At 37.2% G+C, this 22,432-nt stretch overlaps 1 protein-coding gene across 1 annotated transcript in view; it reads right to left on the bottom strand.

The window, feature by feature from the left end:
• LOC117327254 overlaps positions 1 to 22,432 on the bottom strand; it is a 49,123-nt gene that overhangs the window by 4,027 nt on the left and 22,664 nt on the right. Inside the window, exons 2-22 of the mRNA XM_033884159.1 lie at positions 20,877 to 20,957; positions 19,543 to 19,726; positions 18,859 to 19,002; positions 15,606 to 15,750; positions 14,863 to 14,987; positions 13,792 to 13,974; positions 13,248 to 13,439; positions 11,321 to 11,575; positions 9,677 to 9,883; positions 9,075 to 9,287; positions 7,313 to 7,813; positions 6,908 to 7,069; positions 5,640 to 5,801; positions 4,749 to 4,935; positions 4,284 to 4,474; positions 3,700 to 3,867; positions 2,887 to 3,117; positions 1,857 to 2,027; positions 1,436 to 1,621; positions 678 to 842; positions 417 to 539 (exon numbers count right to left, since the gene is read on the bottom strand). Coding sequence (XP_033740050.1) covers positions 417 to 539; positions 678 to 842; positions 1,436 to 1,621; positions 1,857 to 2,027; positions 2,887 to 3,117; positions 3,700 to 3,867; positions 4,284 to 4,474; positions 4,749 to 4,935; positions 5,640 to 5,801; positions 6,908 to 7,069; positions 7,313 to 7,813; positions 9,075 to 9,287; positions 9,677 to 9,883; positions 11,321 to 11,575; positions 13,248 to 13,439; positions 13,792 to 13,974; positions 14,863 to 14,987; positions 15,606 to 15,750; positions 18,859 to 19,002; positions 19,543 to 19,726; positions 20,877 to 20,945 — 3,964 coding nt within the window. The 5' untranslated portion in view covers positions 20,946 to 20,957. The remainder of the gene's footprint in view (positions 1 to 416; positions 540 to 677; positions 843 to 1,435; positions 1,622 to 1,856; positions 2,028 to 2,886; positions 3,118 to 3,699; positions 3,868 to 4,283; positions 4,475 to 4,748; positions 4,936 to 5,639; positions 5,802 to 6,907; positions 7,070 to 7,312; positions 7,814 to 9,074; positions 9,288 to 9,676; positions 9,884 to 11,320; positions 11,576 to 13,247; positions 13,440 to 13,791; positions 13,975 to 14,862; positions 14,988 to 15,605; positions 15,751 to 18,858; positions 19,003 to 19,542; positions 19,727 to 20,876; positions 20,958 to 22,432) is intronic.

Genomic DNA, 22,432 nt, shown 5'->3' with positions numbered 1-22,432 from the left:
CTAACAATAGTATCCAGGCTATGCTATTTCACTTGGATAACATGCGTGTCCAAGCATTGATATTTATAAAGGCTATGGCATTTCAGGATTATAACACTTGTGTCCATGCTTTGATATTTCACGATGATAACACTTTCATTCAGGCTATGATATTTCAGTATAATAATACTTGTATCCAGATTACGATATTTTAGTTATAAACTTGAATCCAGGATATGGCATTTCAGTAAAACACTTGTATCTAAGCTGACATTTCAACAGAATCACACTTGTGACCAGGCTGTGATGATTCAGTATAACATTTGAGTGACATTAGCATCCAATGACGCACGTCGCAGGAGCTGTGATGAAAAACAATACCGAGAAACTACGGTATAAAAGAAAATGTTTACTTTATATACAGTATATCGTTTTACCTGTTGATGATGAATTATCGAAGATGTTAATTTCCTCCATCTCTAAAGGTATTTGTAATGTGATCACGGCCTTTACTTTTACTTCACTCAGAGAACGTATCAATCGATTACTGGCACTGCAACCTTTTTTTGAAAATAAAGACATAATATTCTTTTATACCCTAAATATCAGTAAAATGCTTTGAAACATGACAAACACAAAGTGTATAGAATAGATTTGAAGTTGAAGAAGAGACCGAAAATACAAAGTTTGTATCTTACCTTCTATAGATACATCAACATAGCATGTTTTTGTCATTACACATTCAATATTATCCAGGGAGTTCACCAGCAGTGCATTCTCCATGTCTTGTTCATTATTACAAAGCTCTTCAGACCCATAGCTAACTCTGGAAACTGTTTCTAGCTGATCAGGGATGTATATTTCTGTAAGATAATGAAACAGAAATTTTGTTTACTTTTTTATTGTTATTGAATACATGTTTCGATATTTTTGTTTTGGTTGTCTGAGAAACGGAAATGATGTAACACCACGTGTAAGTTAAATGCAAAACGGTTGCGAGGAAACAATTTTCTGTATCAACAAACACAGTAACAACATTGTATCAATAAATAGTTCTTGTTACAGGTGTTTCTGCATGTTTATGTAGCACCAACATCAACTAAGACTACTCTTTAACCTTAAATACTTAGCGTTAAGCAGGGACAGCAACTATCATTCTGTAGACTCTGATATGTCTCGGCTAGGGGACAGAACCAAAAGTGTTCATGCTCACTTAAATGCCAATGCGATAAGATCCCAAATTTAGTCGCCTCTTACGATCATGTAATTGGGGCAGCAGGTATAATTCTTATCCCTACCTCCGGGCACATCAATAACTCATTATATCTAATTAAAATGTATGTTGAAGTCAGTTGTACGAAACTACACGGACATATAGGAAATGAGACGAAACTGTCTTCAATAACACTTTTATAAGAAATGATGCGTTATTTGGCTTTCCACTGCTGAGTTTTACCTGAGCACGACGGTGGTTTTCCATTCCACTCGTATGCGGTCTCCACTCCACATTTGTATTCCGGTAAAGGGGTATAACCAGGTGTAAACCAAAGTCCTTCTCGACATCGGACACGGCAAGTAGTCAAATCACTTGTTACATTACAGTCCATGAAAGTTCCATAAGATCTGGGTCGCGGTGGACATACTAAAGTAATGGAAATACGGAAGTGTTAATATTGATTGCAGTATTAAAGAATCTTGAAAAGTGTCAACAGGCAGAAGACATCATTGAACCTAAAACCGCAGAAAAAGGATTGAAAAGGACAACAATGACAAAGGTCTTGGGTCGATGGTGTCATTTTGGCCTGCGTTAAAAAGAAAATTGGCATATTCACTAATCGTTAAGAAATTGTCCGGCGTAACAAAAACCGTTTCATTACCGGGACATGCTTCTTCGTTACAAAGCTCGGTTTCCATGTTCTCGCCAATACAAGGCGCTCCCTCCGGATCTGGATACGGGTTGTTACACTCTCGTTGCCGTGTCCTGTTCCCTCCTTCACAGGACTGTGAGCAGTGGGACCAATTACTCCAGGACGCCCAGCCTCCATCAACTAGATTGCAATAGTACGTACTAATATTATATTTGTGGTTATTCTTAAAAGTTTTGCTTCTTAAACATACATTGTTTGGTGTTCTTGTAAATTAAGATAGCGACACAGTTATATGTCAACTGATTTGGCACATTACAAAAATACATTATCGATATTAAACCATTAAGTAGTTCACGTTCATGGTAACCGTACTCCAATTCAACGCTTAAGTAATATAATTGAAGTGTTAAATCCATATATAGAATAGAGTTTTACATTCATTATGTCCTATGAAGTGTTTAGAGTATAGCCAAATAAGTATTTTGATAAAAAAAAAAACCCCAAAAAAACCTAACGTTAAAAGCAGAGACTAAGTTCCGGTTCTTCTTAATATTATTTACCAAAGGTAAGGTTCCTACATTTTTAGAATTTTTATTCATACATTATTCACAGGTCTCTTTGCAGAAACTGATCACAAAAATAAAGATGTGTCACCATGGGTAAATCAAGCGACAAATAGGCCCTAACGGTCAAATCACTATAAAAGATGCTTTAACGCTTTTGGTTTGTTTTACGTCGTGCTAACGCCATAAGGCAGTTTCAAAAATGATGGGGTCACGCGGAAATGCTCTTCCTGCACGTATAATACTTAAAACAGTAATACATATTTTATAAAGGTGTGTATGTCACAATCTAGGGAGAAAGGGCCGCCCGCAAATCTTAAGTTACTGCATAGACAATCAAATTTCAGAAGAGAATGCCAACGTATGGGACAATTTAGAACGATCCAAACAAAAAGAACTCCATTTTATCCAAATGCGCCAAAAATAACACCAAACATTTCTGATGACTGTATGTAACTAGATTTACAAATGCATACCTATTTCGTTTTCGCAAAACATTCCCTTAAATCCAGAAGTACACAGACAGGAGTAATTGGAAAGAAGGTTAAGGCATGGCGCTCTGTTTTCACATTGGTGGTTCAAACAATAGTTTGGAGTGATCTGACAAAGATCGCCAGTGAATCCCCCACCACAGCGACAAATGAATCCGTCCAGATCGTCAATACACGCATGACCATGGCATGGGTCTGGATCACAGTTGTCTTCAGCTTTGAAAGTAACGTATAAATAATCAACATAAAGACAATTTTTTCAATATGCAGAATGTTTCTTTGCATCTATTCGTGCATGTGATGGTGTTTCCGTTAACAGCGAGTTTTGTCAATCACAGTATATACATACAATACATGTAAAATCTTATTTGTATATTGCAACCATCCCTTGGTTGGGCTCGGTGCTTAATACTTGATCGGGTGGCGCATTGGCAACACACTGGTCTGTTACTTAAGCGACCAGGGTTCGATTCCACGATCGAACGTGAAAAAAATACAGGCTAGTTCTGTTTCTTCCCGCAGTTAGGCCCTTAGGACTTCCGTCCGGACCAACACGAGTGGTAAGTTTAAGTTGATATAGCTTGTTTAAAAAAAAGCTTAAAAGTAAAGTTTATATTAGCTGCGTGATATTATGTATATAAATGCCATATAACTTTGATTTTATGTCAATGATGTAACTGAATTATATCTATTTAATGATTTATATTGCCAATATTAGATCAATAACACTATCGTTATTGTTTTCTAGCCAATGCATCTTATTCTTTTATTGAATTATACAACTGGACACTGGCATACCATCACATATACTTGGTGAAATTAGTTCAATGGAGCTGGAGTCTGTGTACTTTAATTCATCCATAGTCAGAGTTCCACTTCGTACGTGATAACAGGTTGATGCCAGTGAATTTATGTCATCGTCATCTAGAGAGGCTGGTGTCAGGAGAAGACCAGAAATATGGATGCCTAAAAAATCAGTAAATAACTTTTATAATACTTCTATGATTTAAGGCAGGCGTGGCGTGGACAAGGACGGGTTACATGTACCTTGAAGATAACAAAAAAGGATAAAAATAGTGAATGAATACAATTATTTTGATATACTGATATAATTTACATGTAAAAGATAAGTCAAATAGTAACTTAAATTTAATGTTTAATAAAGAACGCTTAAAAAATGTACAATAGCTTCCCACATCAAACAATTGTAGCTTTATTAATAATTCCACAGGATTCTTAGCAAATTTTAAAAAATCATTTAAATTATAATTTATCGAAACGTTTCTTATTAGGGAGCTTGCGTCATCAGTACAGCTATATATTTACATCCAACGGGGGAAATGTGTTATCATCAGTTTACTTGATATATAATTAGGAATTACCCGCTTCAGAAATCCCTGTACTAGATATCAGTACGTCACTAGCGCTCTCTGTCGCGATCGGCAGTATAAATGAAGTAAACTGGACATCTCCCTGGACAAACACTTTGATGTTTTCCGACAGCGAGTTTGAGACCACAGCCACATGTTGCCATGACCCAACGTTCAGTCTAACATCTGTTGGCTGTTGTGCTCTGAATATGATATCCATAGAGCACTATCAAATTATGTTCGAAGCATTAGAGCGACAACTAGTGCCAGAATGGCTAAATAACAAAACTTCGGTCTGGAATTTTATTTCAACATAGACTATAAAATATGATGTAGTGTCGGTTCGTATTGTTCGTTCTTTCAGAATATAAATGAAGTCATTTTTACAAGTTCATTGCGTGATTTAATACTTTGCATATTACAAAGGATTTGTTAAATAACATTTGTTTAAATAAATGTAATGTATGACTAACGTACCCATTGTGAGTGACGTTGATAGTTCTTCCAATATCTACTTCTATGTCATTGTTGATTCTGACTTGGAGAGAGGCATCGTGACCAGAAGGAATCTTAATCCATAATGCCAATGTAAAATTGTCGGCCCCGTCATGTAATTGTCCCAACGTATGCGGAAACATTCCTCCTTTGATTACTGCATCAAACACTAAAATATCAAATATAACGCAGGTAATTAGGGTCTCAAGTTTCAATACTTGTCCCGAAGGGATAAAATCGATCAGCATTATTCAATTGTAAATAAATAGGTAAATTGGAATTTTAACAGAAACTTTAAAACCACTTTACATACCCGAGTCGACATAAGTCATTTTTTTTATCATAACGAAACTGATCCGCTTCTGTTTTGACATGTTTTCATTGATTAATTTGGATTCGCAGAGAAAAAAGAAATAATATTTGATAGATTTTTTAAAACCCGAACACTTACTACAGTGGCTAATTGTCTAAACATCAATGATGATAGAGACATGGTCCAAATACCGCTTAGATAAAATTTGCGGTGCGTAAAGTTCAATTGCAATTCCCAGACCCCAATGATACGCAGTCTATACTAGTTTGAGATAGGATTTTCTAAGAGATCCATAAGCAATAGAACCAGTTAGATTTTTATGTTACAAGAGGCTCTGCAGCCAATATGTTATAACATTCAGAACGCTGAGTACTTAAAAAACGTTTACCCTTATAACATTTTAATACGAGAAGGAGCAACAAAATAAACTGAGGACTACATGCTTTAGCATAGCATATATTGAAATAAACAACAATCAAATTTATTTCATTGTATTAGCAACAGTCAGTTGTTCCTCATCCATGGTCAATCATCTCTATTGTATTGCAATACACCATTACCTGTGCAATCAGATTCATTAGTACTGGCTAACGCCGGTGTCATTAACCCCGCACCACATTCTTCACAGTTGGTTGCCATCTCGTGAGGACCATACTGAAATCTCGAGCAAGGCGTACAAGGGTATACTCCGGTCAGTGAATAGTAACCCGCCGCACAGGTTGCTTTTAGTATAATATGGAAAATAAAAAGTGGACAGCCGTTTAGGTGTTGTTTTAGATAATATCGAATATGATGGAGTTAATTAAAATATCATTAGTTAAACAAGGGCCCAATGGGCCCAAATCGCTCACCTGCAATGCAGTGATCTTTTCATATATGGATCCTGCAGTTATTTGAAAGCATGCTACAGGACCAATATAATGTCTCTCTGCACTTTGGCTTTTCACTAAAAGTCATTCAAAGATTTAAGCATACTTGATCGACGTGACCTTGAATGTGAGTCAGGGTCATTCATTTGAACAAACTTGGTAGCCCTTTACCCCAGCATGCTACAGACCCAATATTAACTCCATGGGACTCTTGGTTATTGAGAAGAAGTTGTTTCAAGATTTTAGCCTTTTTGACTCCTGTGACCTTGATTGAAGGTCAAGGTCATTCATTTGAACAAACTTGGTAGCCCTTTACCCCAGCATTTTACAGACCTAATATCAACTCCCTGGGACTCTTGGTTATTGAGAAGTCGTTTAAAGATTTTAGCCTTTTTGGCCCCTGTGACATTGAATGAAGGTCAAGGTCATTCATTTGAACAAACTTGGTAGCCCTTCACCCCAGCATGCTACAGACCAAATATCAACTCCCTGGGCCTCTTGGTTATTGAGAAGAAGTCGTTTAAAGATTTTAGCCTTTTTGACTCCTGTGACCTTGAATGAAGGTCAAGGTCATTCATTTGAACAAACTTGGTAGCCCTTCACCCCAGCATGCTACAGGCCCAATATTAGGTCTCTGGGCCTTTTGGTTATTGAGAAGAAGTTGCTTGAATGGAAAAGTTGACGCCGGACGGCCGGACGGACGACGGACGGACGACGGACGCCGCGCCACGGCATAAGCTCACTTGCTCTTCGGGCAGGTGAGCTAAAAATGCTTAGTCAAATTAATTGGTTACTAAATATATATCCTTACAGACTTATAATCTGAACAATGAGATATTAGCAATATTGTTTTAACAATAACAGTGAAAATATCCGAAGGTTCAAATTGCATTTGAACTTTTAGTACCTTCTTACTCAGGATTAATAACAATCTCTGATACGGTTAAACTGGAACTTACGAACACATTCGGTTGAGTTGATCGCCCCAGAGGATGCAGTTGATGTCCCTGATGCACAAGGAATGCATGTTATGACGTCGTCATTGTCTCTATAAGAACCCTTAGGGCATTCAATACATTCTTTTAATACATCGTCATAGAATGAACCTAGGGCGCACGAAGCTGTAACCAAACAAAAGTAATGTAGAAGGTGCACGTCATAAACAGATCCAGTGCTTGGTTTGAACGAGCAGGAACGTTCAGCTATACAAACAAGTATAACAATTGAATTGAGATTTCAGAGGAAAAAAACTCTTGTTTCATTTAGGGTTATTCAAAATAGTATATTTTCCCGATAATTCATTTAATTAATCAGATCAACAACACTGCCTTCAAGATTAGTACAATATTAACATTTCAACTTACCACAAGTGAGAGTTGTATACCGTGGGTAACGACCTGTCTCGCATTTAATAACCGTCCTACCAGTCTGGAAAGATGACTGGTCGACCTCCGCTCCTTCCACATCTAGGGATCCAGTCTGTATCTTTTGTTCGATGAGCGATCCAAGTGATTTAGCTTTACTTTGTAAATAGTTGTAAGTGTCTGTTGTAGTGTTACCATATCTTTCCCATTTCACAACTATATTAAATGTTACCAACACTGTAGCTCCCTGTATTTGTCGTGTCCGTCTGATTTTGTAGAGATCTCGACGTCGTCGACGCGCTACTCCACATTTAAGATTGACATTGTCTACGTTACAATCATTTGAATTAGGACAAAGACCCTGCCAGCCATTCTGTTGTAAATTCTGCATCTCGGTTATAAAATTTTCTTTTATTTTTTGTTGTGTTGAGGTATCATTGCAAGAGCCAGTAAAATAATACATTTCTCCTGGCAGATAAGAAATCTGAGGATTCCTCAACTCTGTAAATTAATAAATATTTAATAAGATCAATAAAAAAAGTCCGATTGTTATTGTAAGAAATAATTGAAAATCTGATTGCTTTCATTTGATAAATCACTATTTCATTACTCTTTACTAAAATGTTAGTCACTGCAGTTGGTCTTCTCGTTCTAATTGTTGCACAAAGAAGGATCGGATAGGGATAGATGTCAAGAGGGGCACAAACCAGGGTTTGAAAGGACGAATTTCAGGAGAACAAATCCAATATTTATGGGAAAACCAACAGGCATGTAAGGACAACAGCAGCAAAGATCAAAATAAGAGGGGTGTTCTGTTTGTGCTTAACGTCCCCACAATAGCCATGGTCATATGAGAACGGGTGTCAAGGTCACACCAACAGTCAGGGTCATATGGGAACGGGTGTCAAGGTGATACCTACAACATGAAAACAATGGATAGGGAGACAGATAAGTGAGGAAATAAATTAAAGATCACAAACGTTGCATTTGGGACAGAAGTTCTATTTTCGCCCCTTTGAAAACCAATGAGAGGGTCATAAGGAAGTATGGCTTTAGGTGCATTAACAGAGTAAGCGCACACATGTTCAAAGTTGCATTATATTTCTTTAAGCTATTTCGTACTAGTATTCATTCTCTCTGCCATACAAATCTGAAATAGAAGTCTTAATAAAAAGAGTAATACGTAGAAATATCCGTTAAAGTTCAAACACATTTCTGCTTTGGTAGGTATTTATACATACCTTGTTCATCAAGCAGTAAGAAAGTGACTCGTTTTCAGCTAACCTATGTATTGTTATTATGTATAATACAATCTGTTGAAGCATCCACGAAATATCCTGTACGCAACCATTATATTGGTCGTATGTGAATTTAGACGTTTAACCCCCTGTCCGATGACCACTAGAATCTGACAATTTTTATTTAATGTTTTGATAACATGGGGTGAAGATGAACCACATCTACTGTGGGTCTCGTGAAATATCTAGTTTTATTGCATAATGGGTCAAATATCACCACTGACATCTTTATTTTTTTATCAGCTGCAACGACTTGATGTTATGATTGCCTAATTTGAATATTAACTAATTTTTCAGGAGGGGTGAAATGTGACCATTGACCTTCAAAATATGACTAGGTATAAAACTTTATGACCAAGTCTGTAAAGGGGGTTCTCAAGATATGTCATTGATTTCGAATGGAATGCGGAGGATAGGACATTGATAAAACTAAATCTAGTACAGTATCATCAAAATGTGTATACCTGTACAACCTGGAACTGTTTCGACAGGACCCCACTTTCCCGAGCTAGTAGAACACGTGAACTGTCCAGTAAATCTAGCTAATGCTCCAGCACCAGTTCCGGCAGGTATGTCGTAGTTCTCGTTACAATGCATCATACATTGGACACCGAAAATCCAGGTATCGCACGTGAGGGCCCCATGAAGAGGAGGAACTAGATCCGGGCACTTATTCTCTACAACAGGAAGAGAACAAAAGAACTTTTGTGAAGTCATAGGTTAATATTCAATAATATTGCTAATAGTGTAAATAAGACTTGTTGTCTTTTTTATTTCTTATAAGTACTGTATAGATACTAAATTTCGCTCCGGTGATAGCTTGTTTCGGAACTACATGTAGATTAATTTCGAGCATTGCATTTTGCTTTACACCTTGTCAACATTTTGCAGTAAACAAATTTACACAAAACATTTAACATAATTTACATATAATTTTGTTAATTTTACATCCATTGCCTGAATATAAACTTTTGCTCTATTAGATGGCAGCGCAAATAACGAAATTGAATATACTACAAATATTTCGAACGACGTAATTATATATATATATATATATTATACGTACGTTTGCAGTAAGGTATTCCTTGTGTACCCATATCCCAATATACTTCCTTTGGGTTTGTTGTGTTTCTCTCACAGGAAATCCGATCGCTTCCTATCAATGGATAACTTCCACGGCACGACAAATAGCATTCCGATCCATAAGAGAATCCGTTTGGACAGTCAATTTCTATGTACTGATCAATTATATTTGGCGGATCACAGATTTGTTCTGAAGACAACAAAATACGTAAAAACTTAATGGTTGCCTCGGTTGGTTTTAAGAGTGTTTTGTCGTGAGAATAGTCGATACAGACCCAATATAAAAAATGAATCTGTAAGGTTTTTGTAAGGAAATGTCAGATTTCTTCTTAAAAGCATTGTAACAACATAACGTCAAAATCAATGACCAACGCTTAAGGAAATTTTACTGAATTTTAATATATATCTAATGTATTTAATTTTATTCCATATATCATGCCAATAGATCTTTTGTTTTAGAAAGGATCTGTTGAAAATGCACCAGTTTTTATTCCACCGTTTCCTATTTTTTCCTTTTATCATGAAGTAACAGTTCAGCTCTTATAAAAACAGATCTAGAGAAAAAATGACGACCATCAAAAACGGAAATTGCCTATCGTCATATGTCATTGTAGCTCAGTAAAAAAATATTAACTGTCTGAAGGCCGTCGGTTTTAACCACAAGATATGACTGACAATAGCCATATTTCTCTTTTTACAGTATTTACGTTTATGTACCAACATATATATATTTTTTTACATATTTAGTTTGATTCATGTTATTACGAGCGGGACTTTTTTTGCTCACTCTTTAATGGACTGTCGCTTTATAAAGAGAGCGGTATCGTGCGTTTACGCCTTGAATGTAACACTTTCATTCAAGAAGAAAGTTTATTTCGGGGAATAATGTAAATGGGGCTCTGACCTAAAACAAGAGAAATACGACAAAAATAGGACATGTAAACGAAAACAACTTTGCCTGATCTTTATCGGTTCTATGAAAGACTATTTTCTTTATTCCTCCCTTCTTTCCCCTCTTTCATCTTAATACTTTAAAACATGGGGAAACTACAAAGGAAATCGAAGAAAGATCCAAGAAAAACTTTATGAAATGTATCAATAATTTTTCTTAACTCAAAACTCAGGATGGCTTCACAATCACCTAAAATTTACTGCAACTAGGGACCAATAGGAACCTACATGAGAAGTTTGAGAAATATCCTACATGTGCTTCTAAAGAGCGAGTGATAAAACTTCAACTGTCAAAATACAAGATGGCCATTCTATTCACCCGATTAATAAAAAGAACCTATATGTGCAGTTTGAGAAATAATCTTCTACTTAGCTATTAATTCTTATCGGCCCATCAACAATATAAATATCATTTGGGCCAAATAATGATGATAAAAAATGTAGGGCGGTTTCGATAAATCAACTTTAAATCGATAAAATGAAGGCCAGATATCAACAAAATATTGTTTCAAAGATATCCAAAAGAAGTAATAGAAAAATATTTGTGTTCAGGGGTTAAGCGTCTTTTGTTTCAAGGAGAACAGTCGCCATCTTCATTAAGTTGGAAATCTAGCGTATGTCACGAGCTCAATATTGGAACAGGGGCTGTTTAAAAAAAGAACACAAATTTACTTACGATCAACACGAACAGAGAAAATGCAGTCAGGTGAAGTGTTTCCAGCCGGGTCCGTCGCTGAGTAACGGATTTCCATTGGACCGAGATTGAAGGTAGTTCCTGACGATTGGCCTTTTGTCTGGGTGGCTGTTATTGTCCCTCCAGAATTGTCCTTTACCGTGGGGATATTCCAGGTAATAACCGCAGTAGCCGATCCTCTGTCTGCATACACATATTGTGTGCTTGGACAATCAAGTATAGTTGGAGGCTCAGAATCTGTCCTCAATAGAATGTATAAATCAGATTATTTGTTTACTAAATTGATATACTATATAGTTTGGTAATTCGTACTGGATGAAAGTTCGTGATAAAGGACACTCACTTTCAGTTTAATAACACTGCCGTATCCATGTGTGGCAATTAATGTATATACATCCCGGGGGCCGCGGTGAACCAAATATAATCCCTTCCTTTCCCTTCTTCAGCCCTCTGACTGCGAACAAATTACGAGACACTGGTGGGGCTACAACGAGTTCGAATGACTTAGTTTTCCCCTTTCCCTAATAGTAGTTATTTATCCCAGTGCATCGCAGGCAATGAACTATTTACAGTAAAACATGATTTATTGGATTGCATACATCTACGACCAATAAGAAAAGTTTAACAGCATGGAAAGTCTTAAACTTATTTCCGCAACTGCTAACATAATATGTATTTGAATTTTAAATTCTTGAAGTCCCATCAACACTATAAATGCCATTTGAGCAAATAATGTTCAAACATGAAACACCAAACAAATGAAACATTTTACGTGGTTTTACATATTTTATTTTAAGTTGTTTCGTTGATGCCCATTTTTATCACCATTTTAGGCCAGAATGACCTTTATTATTGACAGGCCGTTATTTTTGGCATCCCTTTGTTATTCTCAAGTTCACATGTATAAAAAATACGTCCTATGAGCTAAATCGATATAATTTAATAATGTAATGTAACGCATATAGTGTGCTTCACATTTTAACGAATGCACGTGTTATTTTATGTTACGGAAGACTGAGCGCTTGACAGAAAGGCAAAGTTAGCCTAAATGCATTGTGTGACTATTGTTCAAACTATAAATGCAATATGAATTTTGCAACAGACACGGGCTATTAAGATCCCTTTCTCTCAATAATAAACTATATACACTGAATATATTTTATACATTGATTGAAATAATATATAAATTTCGTCAAATCTATTATTTTGACTATCAGTTAAACAATAATAAAACGATCAGTAACGTGGCAGCTATGATAGTGTTTTGTGTTTGCTATATCAGTTATCGACTCTGGTGATATCAGAATTCATATTTCTCTAATGCTTGTCAGGATATTTATGTATTTGATAAATTATGTGAACAATTTGCAATATCGCATTATTCCTAGGCTCGAAGCATGTACACGTAAGTTATGTACCTGCTGCACAAGTTCGTCCATAACTGTATAAGCCAATTATAAAGTATACATATGTTTTGAAAAGTTGTGAAGCGATTATCGAAACAGCTAGTGTACATCTCGTAACAAATTACAATTTGACACGTTCCTATGATTCTATTTTCCGTGCACTTAGGCGAGAAAAATCGTGATTCTTGTATTTACCAGCAAACCGAACGTGTTTATCAGTGAAATTTTGAAGCCTGCTATCGTCGATTTTTTCTCTCTCCAAAAGTGGTACATAAATATTTGAACATTTGCCTGAAAGCGAGTGAGAAAAAGAGTGACATGTGTTAATACAATTGGGTTTTACTCTATTTTAGTGCCCCACATTGTGCCACAATCAATATGTGTTATATGTGTTTAGCAACATCCATAGTGTCAATGAAACAATCGGAAATAAACAAGTATTGTTAAGAGAACCATTATTTATTATATAAAAATTCCTTAAAATTGCCCAAAATAATACATACCTCTACAGTCTGATAGGACTTTGCTCCACTGTCCGTTACTCTGACAAATCGTTAAGGAAACATCCGATGGTTGTAATGCATATCCATGGTCACACTCTGTTGTACACATGGTATTGTACACCAATATACTTGGCTGACACATCGGCCGGCCGTGGCTTGGGTACAGTTGAGTAGAATTCGTACATGTCTTAACTGATAAAAAAATCATTTCTATTAATAAAGTAATAGCGTAACTGAAAAGTGATTTTAAAGTGATATATGTATAAAATGTTTTTTATTGCTTGAACAACAGAACCACTGAATAAACAAAGATGTTACTGTTTTTGACACTTAGGAGCTATACCACTGAACAACGAACACATTGAATACTCAAAACGATAATACTGACTTTGCACGTAGGAACGTGAACTTGAACTTGATAGTAAGAGCTTCACCACTGAACAGACACCAATACACCAAGAAGATGCCTGCTCACTTTGAGAAGGAACAACCTGACCGTTGGACAACAGCTATTTTGAATACACAAAGACGATATGCGACTAACTTTTGCACGAAGGAGCTTGACCGCTGAATTTTCCATTCGTCTGACATTTTCGCTGGCCGTTTCCATTGATTTGATAGCCTTTAGAACAGTGATAGTTACAGGTAGTTCCCGCGATTCTCTCGTGGTTATCACACTTCACGTGCCCGTTACTGGGATCGGGTAGTGCGTCTTTACACATACGAACTAAGAACCAAAAACAAAACAACATCAAGTTGCGTCAAAATCACACTATTTTGCCTACCCACCATATTTTTATATTAGATTCATTGCATTTTAACATCAAGATGTCTTACGTTCTTAATAATGAAGTGTTATGTTTCACTTTCAATTCAGTAATAGGACGGATGCTTGAAATACATAGTGTTCTTTCGCATGCTCGAACTAACAATCTTTCGCCAATCGTGCCTTAATGGACATTTCACCCTAGGCTATTTCTCGTCAATTTGAACTAGTAAGGTGACCTTATCACTTAAACTCTCAAATATCTATATTAATTAATTAGCTCCTGTAATTTCCTAATTAGTCGTAAGAACAGGTTCATCCGTTGTAAGTATAATTTTAATTTATAAAACTATCCTGTTCTATCTATGTTTTAATACATGTTACGTTTCATAATGAAGCCATAATGTCATAATGATTTTCTCCTCGGATTATCTCCACATATTTCTTTAGATTAAAATTTATCAAAAATTGCATCTTTTCTGTCCCGATATATAAACCGTCAAAAATGGGAAAAGGCCTTTTCATTTACATTGTTTCCGTCAAAATTCTAATCAAAGAACTACAGGCCTTATGGTAACTGAATATTTTAACTTTAATGAAATAAATAATATAATTTGAAAACAAATACTAATATAACTTCATGATATGTAACACATACATGCGTATTAAGGAAACCTGTCTATAGTAACCGTTTTTCTGCTTTACCTAAAGGTCTTTATTGACAGGTTTGACTATGATGCCTTTTACTTAATAAATGTTAATTACTTGTGTATAAATCGTCTTAATGACCTTAGATGTTAATAGGACGTTAAACAAAATAAACCAAACCAAACCAAAAGCCTTTCTTACCTACTACAGTGAATGTATAGTGACTAAAAGCCGTCAATCCTCTGGAATCTGTGGCCTGGTATGTAATTGTGTGTTGCCCTCTTGTAAATTTAGAATTGGAAGGTTGTCCATATATTCGTTTAGGGCTGTAAAGAGGGAATAATAATATTTTAAAAAGTACATTATGTCAAATGTATGGTGAACAAAATTCAACAACGATTATGTTTAATTTGAGAGTATGATTCCTTTCCAAGTCAAAGATCATAGGACAATGTCCCGAGGTGAATTTACATAATAGTATCTCATCCATATCTCAATAAAATCAATAGAGAAACCGACGTATAACAAAAACCGTAATTATTTTTATAGTGGAATTCAAAATTGATAAAACGGGATAAATACCAACAAAATTGCATAAAAAGATCACATCAAACGTAGGCATTAACCGAAATGAGAGCTAATTGAGTTTTTGTTTGCAGGTTCCAACTCGTGTTTCTTTTCTAGTAGATCAATCCATGGCATTCTATTCGTTTTTCTATACACAACTGGTTCAGATAGGTGTCAGCTGTGTCTCAAAAGGCATCCTTTCCAATAGACCTTTTAGGGACTAAACCCAAACCTAAACAAACATATTCCTATATGCCATATCCAAAGCTAGGAGGATGGGTCAGAGTGGTAATACACTGGCCTTTCACATAAGCGGCCGCAGTTCAATTACCCTTTCGGTGAAGGGTATCGGAAAACCTGGCGTGAAGATAAGATACCTTATTTTACCATCCTCTTTATCAGATGCTGTTGGAGAGTTCCATCTAACAACCGCAAATGTATCTCCAGGATTTGCATAATACTGTGAGGTCTTTGGCTTGTTCCAAGAAATGGATGGAGTTGTGTTAGGAGGCGTTGATGATCCTACAAGGAATATGACAATTCTCAATTCATTTTTTCCGAAATAACGCTTGTTTTGTATATTGCCTTTCATGCTCAGAAGTAAACGGCCATTGTCAATGTTAAAAGATATTGGGTTATCGTAAAATATCTCGTTTTGTTTGGAAAATTGCTTTCAGACATGTTAGTGCCCTGCAGGTAGAGCGTAAGAATTGTACCTGCTGCCCCCATTGCATGATCGTAAGAGGCGACTAAATTTGGGATATTATCTTTTCTCTTCTTTCTTAACAACTTTCTTCTTCCTAATGTCTTCCTAATGTCTCCCTTGACAATGCCTCACTTTTTGCCTTTAGTTGAGCGTTCGCCGCTGTGAGGAAGGTTTTGGGTTCTGTCCCCTAGCCGAGACATACCAGAGTCTTTAAAAATGGTAGTTGCTACTCCTGCTTAGCGCTCAGCATATTTGGAGTGGGACGACTGGTTGGCCCGTTGTCAGTATAATGTGACCGGGTGGGGTGTGCTGCTGGGTGTCTTCGGCAGTATGCTTCAGTGAGATAGCACTTTAAATCGGCAAAAGTTCCGGCCTATCACAAGGAGACTTAACACGAACATACCGCAGCCTCCCAAAACACACATACGCACTCACCACACTCATACATGTCGCACGCACAAGAGGCCGTCCTTGAATTACCTTAGCTGTTAATAGGACGTTAATCTAAATAAACCAAACTAAACCAAACGACATGTTAGAATATTACAACAATAATATGTGTAAATATTATCTAGGATACGATATATACTACTATGTACTACTACATCACATGTCCGTATACTAGATCATTATGATATATGTATTTATATAACTGGTCATGTAGTAATAACGACAGTAGAGACAAGAAGATTGTCGAATTTTCCAGGCAATTGGGCCCTTATCAAGACACAGGTAAATTACAGACGATCACATATCGAATAGAACATGAAACAGTGAGCTCGTCTAATGCCGGTTACAAACGAGAAGACGCATACACCACGCGTGCAGGGGAAAACGCCCTTATCCATATTCGTGAGCAAATATCTGTGATAGTGTGTTTTTCCACTCTGACTGGTTCCGTCAACATAAATGGAGTTCGCCGTGTGGAACGGAAGCGGTCATGACAAGGCTGATATCGACTGGACAGGGCAAAAAAGTGCGGTGTTTTATAGACGAGAACCTCTGTCTGACAATATCGAGACATAAAACGAAATGCTGGATAAAACTGCGCAAGAAGCAAACGAAATATCGCTTTGTTTCCCGAGGATTTATCAATACTGTGCGATCTTTAAAAATCTTTGCTGTTGGCCTGTTTATTTGTGAAAAATGCCCGATCTCGATCGTTATATGAGCGATCTGTACTTCAACTGAAAAAGCGAGTGTTCGGGAAGAATAAAGCAACGAAACGTCAGACAAACTTTTCACTGAAAACAGTAATGGAGGACGGACTTGCTAAAGAGCTCATAAGAAGATGTACTACGCGGTTTGCCGGCCTTTTTCTTGGATAACTGGAAATGGACCTATTTAATTTTACATATTCGGCCAAATGGGCGACTACATCTCACTCAGCAAGAGCGTCCTCTATGTTCATGTGCGTATTATCAATCAGGACGGCAATGCTATCGCGTCCAAAAACAAGAGGCCCAGAGGGCCTGTATCGCTCACCTGGTTTCATGAGATATGAAACAAGAAATATGCTTAAGTATATTTGCCACTGGTATTGCTATGTCAATATATATCATATGCATTTTATATGGTTACATGAACATTGTTTTTATTGTAATTCTAAAAATGTCAATTTAGCCAAATTGATCCCTTTTGGCCCCGCCCCTCAGCCCCCCGGGGGTCAGCCCCACCAATTGTACAATTTTGAATCCCTACCCCAAGGGGATGCTACCAAGCGAATATGAGCGATATATATATATCCATTGCTTAGTTTCAGAGAAGTTGTTTATATCAATTTAGGCAAATTGACCCCTTCTGGCCCGCCCATCAGCCCTCAGGGGGGTCAGCCCTATCATTTGTACAATTTTGAATCCCTACCCCAAGGGGATATTACCAGTCAACTATGTGAGATATCCATTGCTTAGTTTCAGAGGAGAAGTCGTTTATATTCATCTAGCCAAACTGGCCACATTTTGGCCCCGCCCCTCAGCGCCCCGGGGGGTCATCCCCACCATTTGTACAATTTTGAGTCCCCACTCAGTAGTGATGCTACCAGGCAAATATGAGCGATATCAATTGCTCGGTTTCAGAGAAGAAGTCGTTTATACCAATAGAGCCCAATTGACCACATTTGGCCCCGCCCCTCAGGCCCCTGGGGGGTCAGTCCCATCATTTGTACAATTTTGAATCCCCACCAGATAGTGATGCTACCAGGAAAATATGAGCGATATCCAATGCTCGGTTTCAGAGAAAAAGTCGTTTATATCAATATAGCCCGATTGACCTCATTTGGCCCCGCCCCATAGGCCCCCAGGGGGTCAGCCCGATCATTTGTACAATTTTGAATCCCCACCCCATAGTGATGCTACCAAGCAAATATGAGCGATATCGATTGCTCGGTTTCAGAGAAGTCGTTTATATCAAAATAGCTAAATTGACCCCTTTTGGCCCCGCCCTAGAGGCGCCCAGGGGGTCAGCCCCATCATTTATACAATTTTTAGTCCCCTACCCATAGGGATGCTTCTGACCAAATTTGGTGAAAATTCCGATCAGCGGTTATGAAGAAGTCGACTAAGTCAATTGTTGACGGACGGACGGACGGACGAAGGACGCCACGGTATGGTATAAGCTCACCTTGGTCCTTCGGACCAGGTGAGCTAAAAAAAACGGCGAAGATTAATCTACCACTTCAGAGTTTAAGTTTTTTGCAAATCGACTGATAGTGCTATATCAAAATAGCATACTACACATTAGCTTTACTCAGCATAACATAACATATTATATTATAGTAAAGTATGTAATAAAATGTAGTATAGTGACAGTTTAGCATATCATATAGTGTAGAGTATAGTATTGCGATCATCTATCATTTTAAGATATGTTGGCCAGGAGACAGAACCCGAATCCTTCACCACTAGATGAAATGATAGCAAAGTCACCTTTACAAAACAAATCGCAGAGAAAACCTGCGATACCGCCTATGATGCCCCCTACTACAGCCCCAACCGGTCCTAGAACTGCTCCTATAGTGACTCCGGTAACGGCGAACACGCCTGTCAATTGTCGTTTTCTGCGTCTCAGTGCTGTTCAGGTAAAAATAATATCAATTAATTACCAGGTAAACAACACTTATCTGTATTGATAGATTAACGTTTCAGTAATCGTTGCGATAATTTGATGCGTTTGACGACTTATCCAACAAGTACTGAAATTGAAATCATCAAATCGAAAAATCAGACACATGGCTGATGATTTTGGGTTGTTTTTAGGGGCTTAAGAGGTTTGGTGTCAAGGAGACACCTAGAGTCAGAAAACAAAGAACTGAAAAAATGTGAAAGATAATGACTATGCCGGTATATAGCATAGGTCAAATGTACTACAAACATTTATCAACATCTACTAGACCGGAAGGTATGCATTTAGGTTTTATCTATGTTGTATCTTACCCATACATATCATAATCCAACTATGGCAGTGGACCACGTGTGCGACACTTAAGTTTTGTACTTCAGGCTAGATTTATTGAACCTTCCTTGTAAATAGAGTTGATGGATTAAGATTATCATGACTCGTGTTAGAAAATGTATGGGTAGAATTGTTAACGCATGACAGTTTTATTTTACCTTTTGAGACATTTATCCAACTGCCCCGGGAGCACATGGCAATGTAGGATTGCGTTTGTGAGGACATATCCTTAACATGGCAATGCTTTCCATGAGGAACATATCCTGAGTCAACGCTGGGACATCGAAACTTTACACCAGGAATAGCGTCCACCTGGCAACTTGATAGTAAGGGTGTACCCCTCTGTAGGTTTCACACAGAAAAAAAAAATAAATATCAAAATTAACGTGTGATGAAGTAAATCAAATAGGGAAACTGAATAATTGATCATTTGATAACCGCCGATACCTTAATAGTACTATTATATTTGATTTAGACATTGTATTGTATCTTATTATATACAAGGGATTGCGCACAAGTTATCGAACTTATATTAATCGCTTTCACTTACGGTCATAACTTTGTTTGGTTTTATTTGCTGAACGTGTAAACTAAAGACTTATGTAAATACACTGCTTTACTGAATAATCATAAATCGGCGTCAAGCAATAAGAATTTACATCATCTACATTCCTCGTTTCTTATCTGAACATTGTTGCTTCGAGAGTGACGAGACCCCTTTATGACTGAACACACACCCCCCCCCCCCCTCGACTAAAAGAGGCGCGAATAAGGTGTCTGTGACGTCACATACGTACGTCACACAAACAGATAGTTAATCCGTAATCAAATCCTTTAATATCTGAATTTGTAATCGCTATTTTGTTTTTCCGTTGTAATAAAGAATTTGATAATAAGCATTGATGTCAATATTTTTTCAGTTTCATAGGGGTATGGAAAAAACTCTGCATGCTACACGGATTCATACAGTTAGTTTCATACTTCTATGAAGCTGAAAAATATTGACATCCATGTTTGAATTCATGAAATGAAGATGATGAAAAATCTAAGGAATCTTTTCCCCCACATTATCTACTACTTAAATCATATACAAGAGTACATGTACTTCTTACACTGGAGCCCAACATGAAAAGTTTGCAGTGACTGAGCTTGGTTTAGTTTGTTTTAGTATTGTTTAACGTCTTATCGACAGCTAAGATCATTTACAATGTTGATTCTGATGTTTTCCGTAACCTTGAATAGTCCTTTGTCAAATAAATACCCCACAGAGTCATAACCTACACGTATCAATATCATTTAAATATTATCCACCAAAACCTTGCTTTATGTATTTTTATGTGCCTTATACCCATAGGACGCAAAACATTTTCATCCAAAATCCACACCGAACCGAAAACAGTATTGTGAGTGATTTCAGAGAAAGCCAGTCTTCCCCGATTCTTTATCTGACGACTTTCAAAACGGAAGTTCGGCGGTTAGACCAGTGTCTTACCTCCGATTCTGTATCCAATGACCTGCAAAGCGGAAGAACGCCAGCTAGACACAGGAGAATCAACAGCATCGTTTTGACAACCTAACAACAGAACAAAACATGTTTTGTATTTAACAAGTATCAGAAGCAACTGGCTCTATCCATGTTTTATTGTTAACGATTTTGCCTCTTTACAGTGTAGGGTTTGTTCATGCAAGGAAGGACGGTGAAGAATCTGCCGCCAGAATGTCATATACTAAGACAGGTACATGCTCCTCCTAGTGTAACACTCACTGCTTCAGTGAGGTAGCACCATAAAAGTTCCGGCCTATCACAAGGAGACTTAACACGAACATACCGCAACCTCCCAAAACACACGTTCGCACTCACCACACGCATGCATGTTGCACGCACGGGAGGCCGTCCTTAAACCAAACCAAACTAATAGCTATGTTCATCAGAAGACGACATATTCGTTGTTTGAAATGCACGCGCGTAAATCTTATTATGTGTGCTTTTGTACCCCCGTGCCTACCTGACAACGGACAAAACAATACACATAATTTGTGTGTGCATAATGGAAAACAAATCTATTCAAATCATTGTATTTTGCTTACTGTATTGATGGGACATCAAAACCTATCATCGCTCTCTATTTGCGACACGCCCAGCTTTTAATGAAGATTGAAATGCTTGATTATAAACCATTAGTTTTATATTTTTTTACGACCGCTGGGCACCAGAGAAGTTTATCCAAGGCAAGAGTCCCATGGCGCGTCTTGTTTTTATTCCTTTGATTTTTCTTGCAAATTTTGTCCTTGATATAATCTGAATTCTAACCTTTAGACCAGTTCACTCCATTCAAGAAGAATATTGGTACCCTTAACAGTTTAATATAAATAAATAAATAACTACTTTTTACATGTTTCTTTCTTTTACTCACACTACTAATTTGGTTCTTAGTAATTACATCATTAACGGTCCATCAGAACGGTTAACATCACAAGGGCAGGTGTAAATGTGTGGCGTCACGTCATGGCTTAATTTTCAAGTATTATACAATATTGGATACGATTTCGGCAGGTTTGTGTTGATACATGTAAAAAAGGTTATAATTGTTTACTTGGTGGGATCTGTTGAGACATAGCACTTCATGTTTTACGTCAACAATCCATTTCATCCCTACGTGAATATTTCTTATTTGTAATTAATCTAAATTTTACATTCTTACTGATATCACGTCAAACTCCTTTGTCATGCCTCCGCTTTGAAGGTCAACTTTAGCGGGTACTAGAGTGTTTGAGTGTATTTAATACAACTCGCACTTACATACTCCAGCACGCCCATCGCCACGATTTAAACAAATAAGAGCTTGGTATTTTCAGATAGTCAAACTGTTTGTATATGGTACATTTTCGAACGAAGTTTTAGACTTGTAATACTGTTAAAGAAACTTTCTCGTGTATGTTGTAGATCAATGCAACCCAATAACAAGAGGCCCAGAGGGCCTGTATCGCTCACCTGGTTTGAAAGATATGAAACAAGAATGATGCTTCAGTATATTTGTCGCTGGTATT

The sequence above is a fragment of the Pecten maximus genome, chromosome 5 (assembly GCF_902652985.1).
Source record: "Pecten maximus chromosome 5, xPecMax1.1, whole genome shotgun sequence".
Classification (NCBI taxonomy): domain Eukaryota; kingdom Metazoa; phylum Mollusca; class Bivalvia; order Pectinida; family Pectinidae; genus Pecten; species Pecten maximus.
Note: the sequence above shows the minus strand (reverse complement) of the source record. Positions and strands in the feature narration are given on the sequence as shown.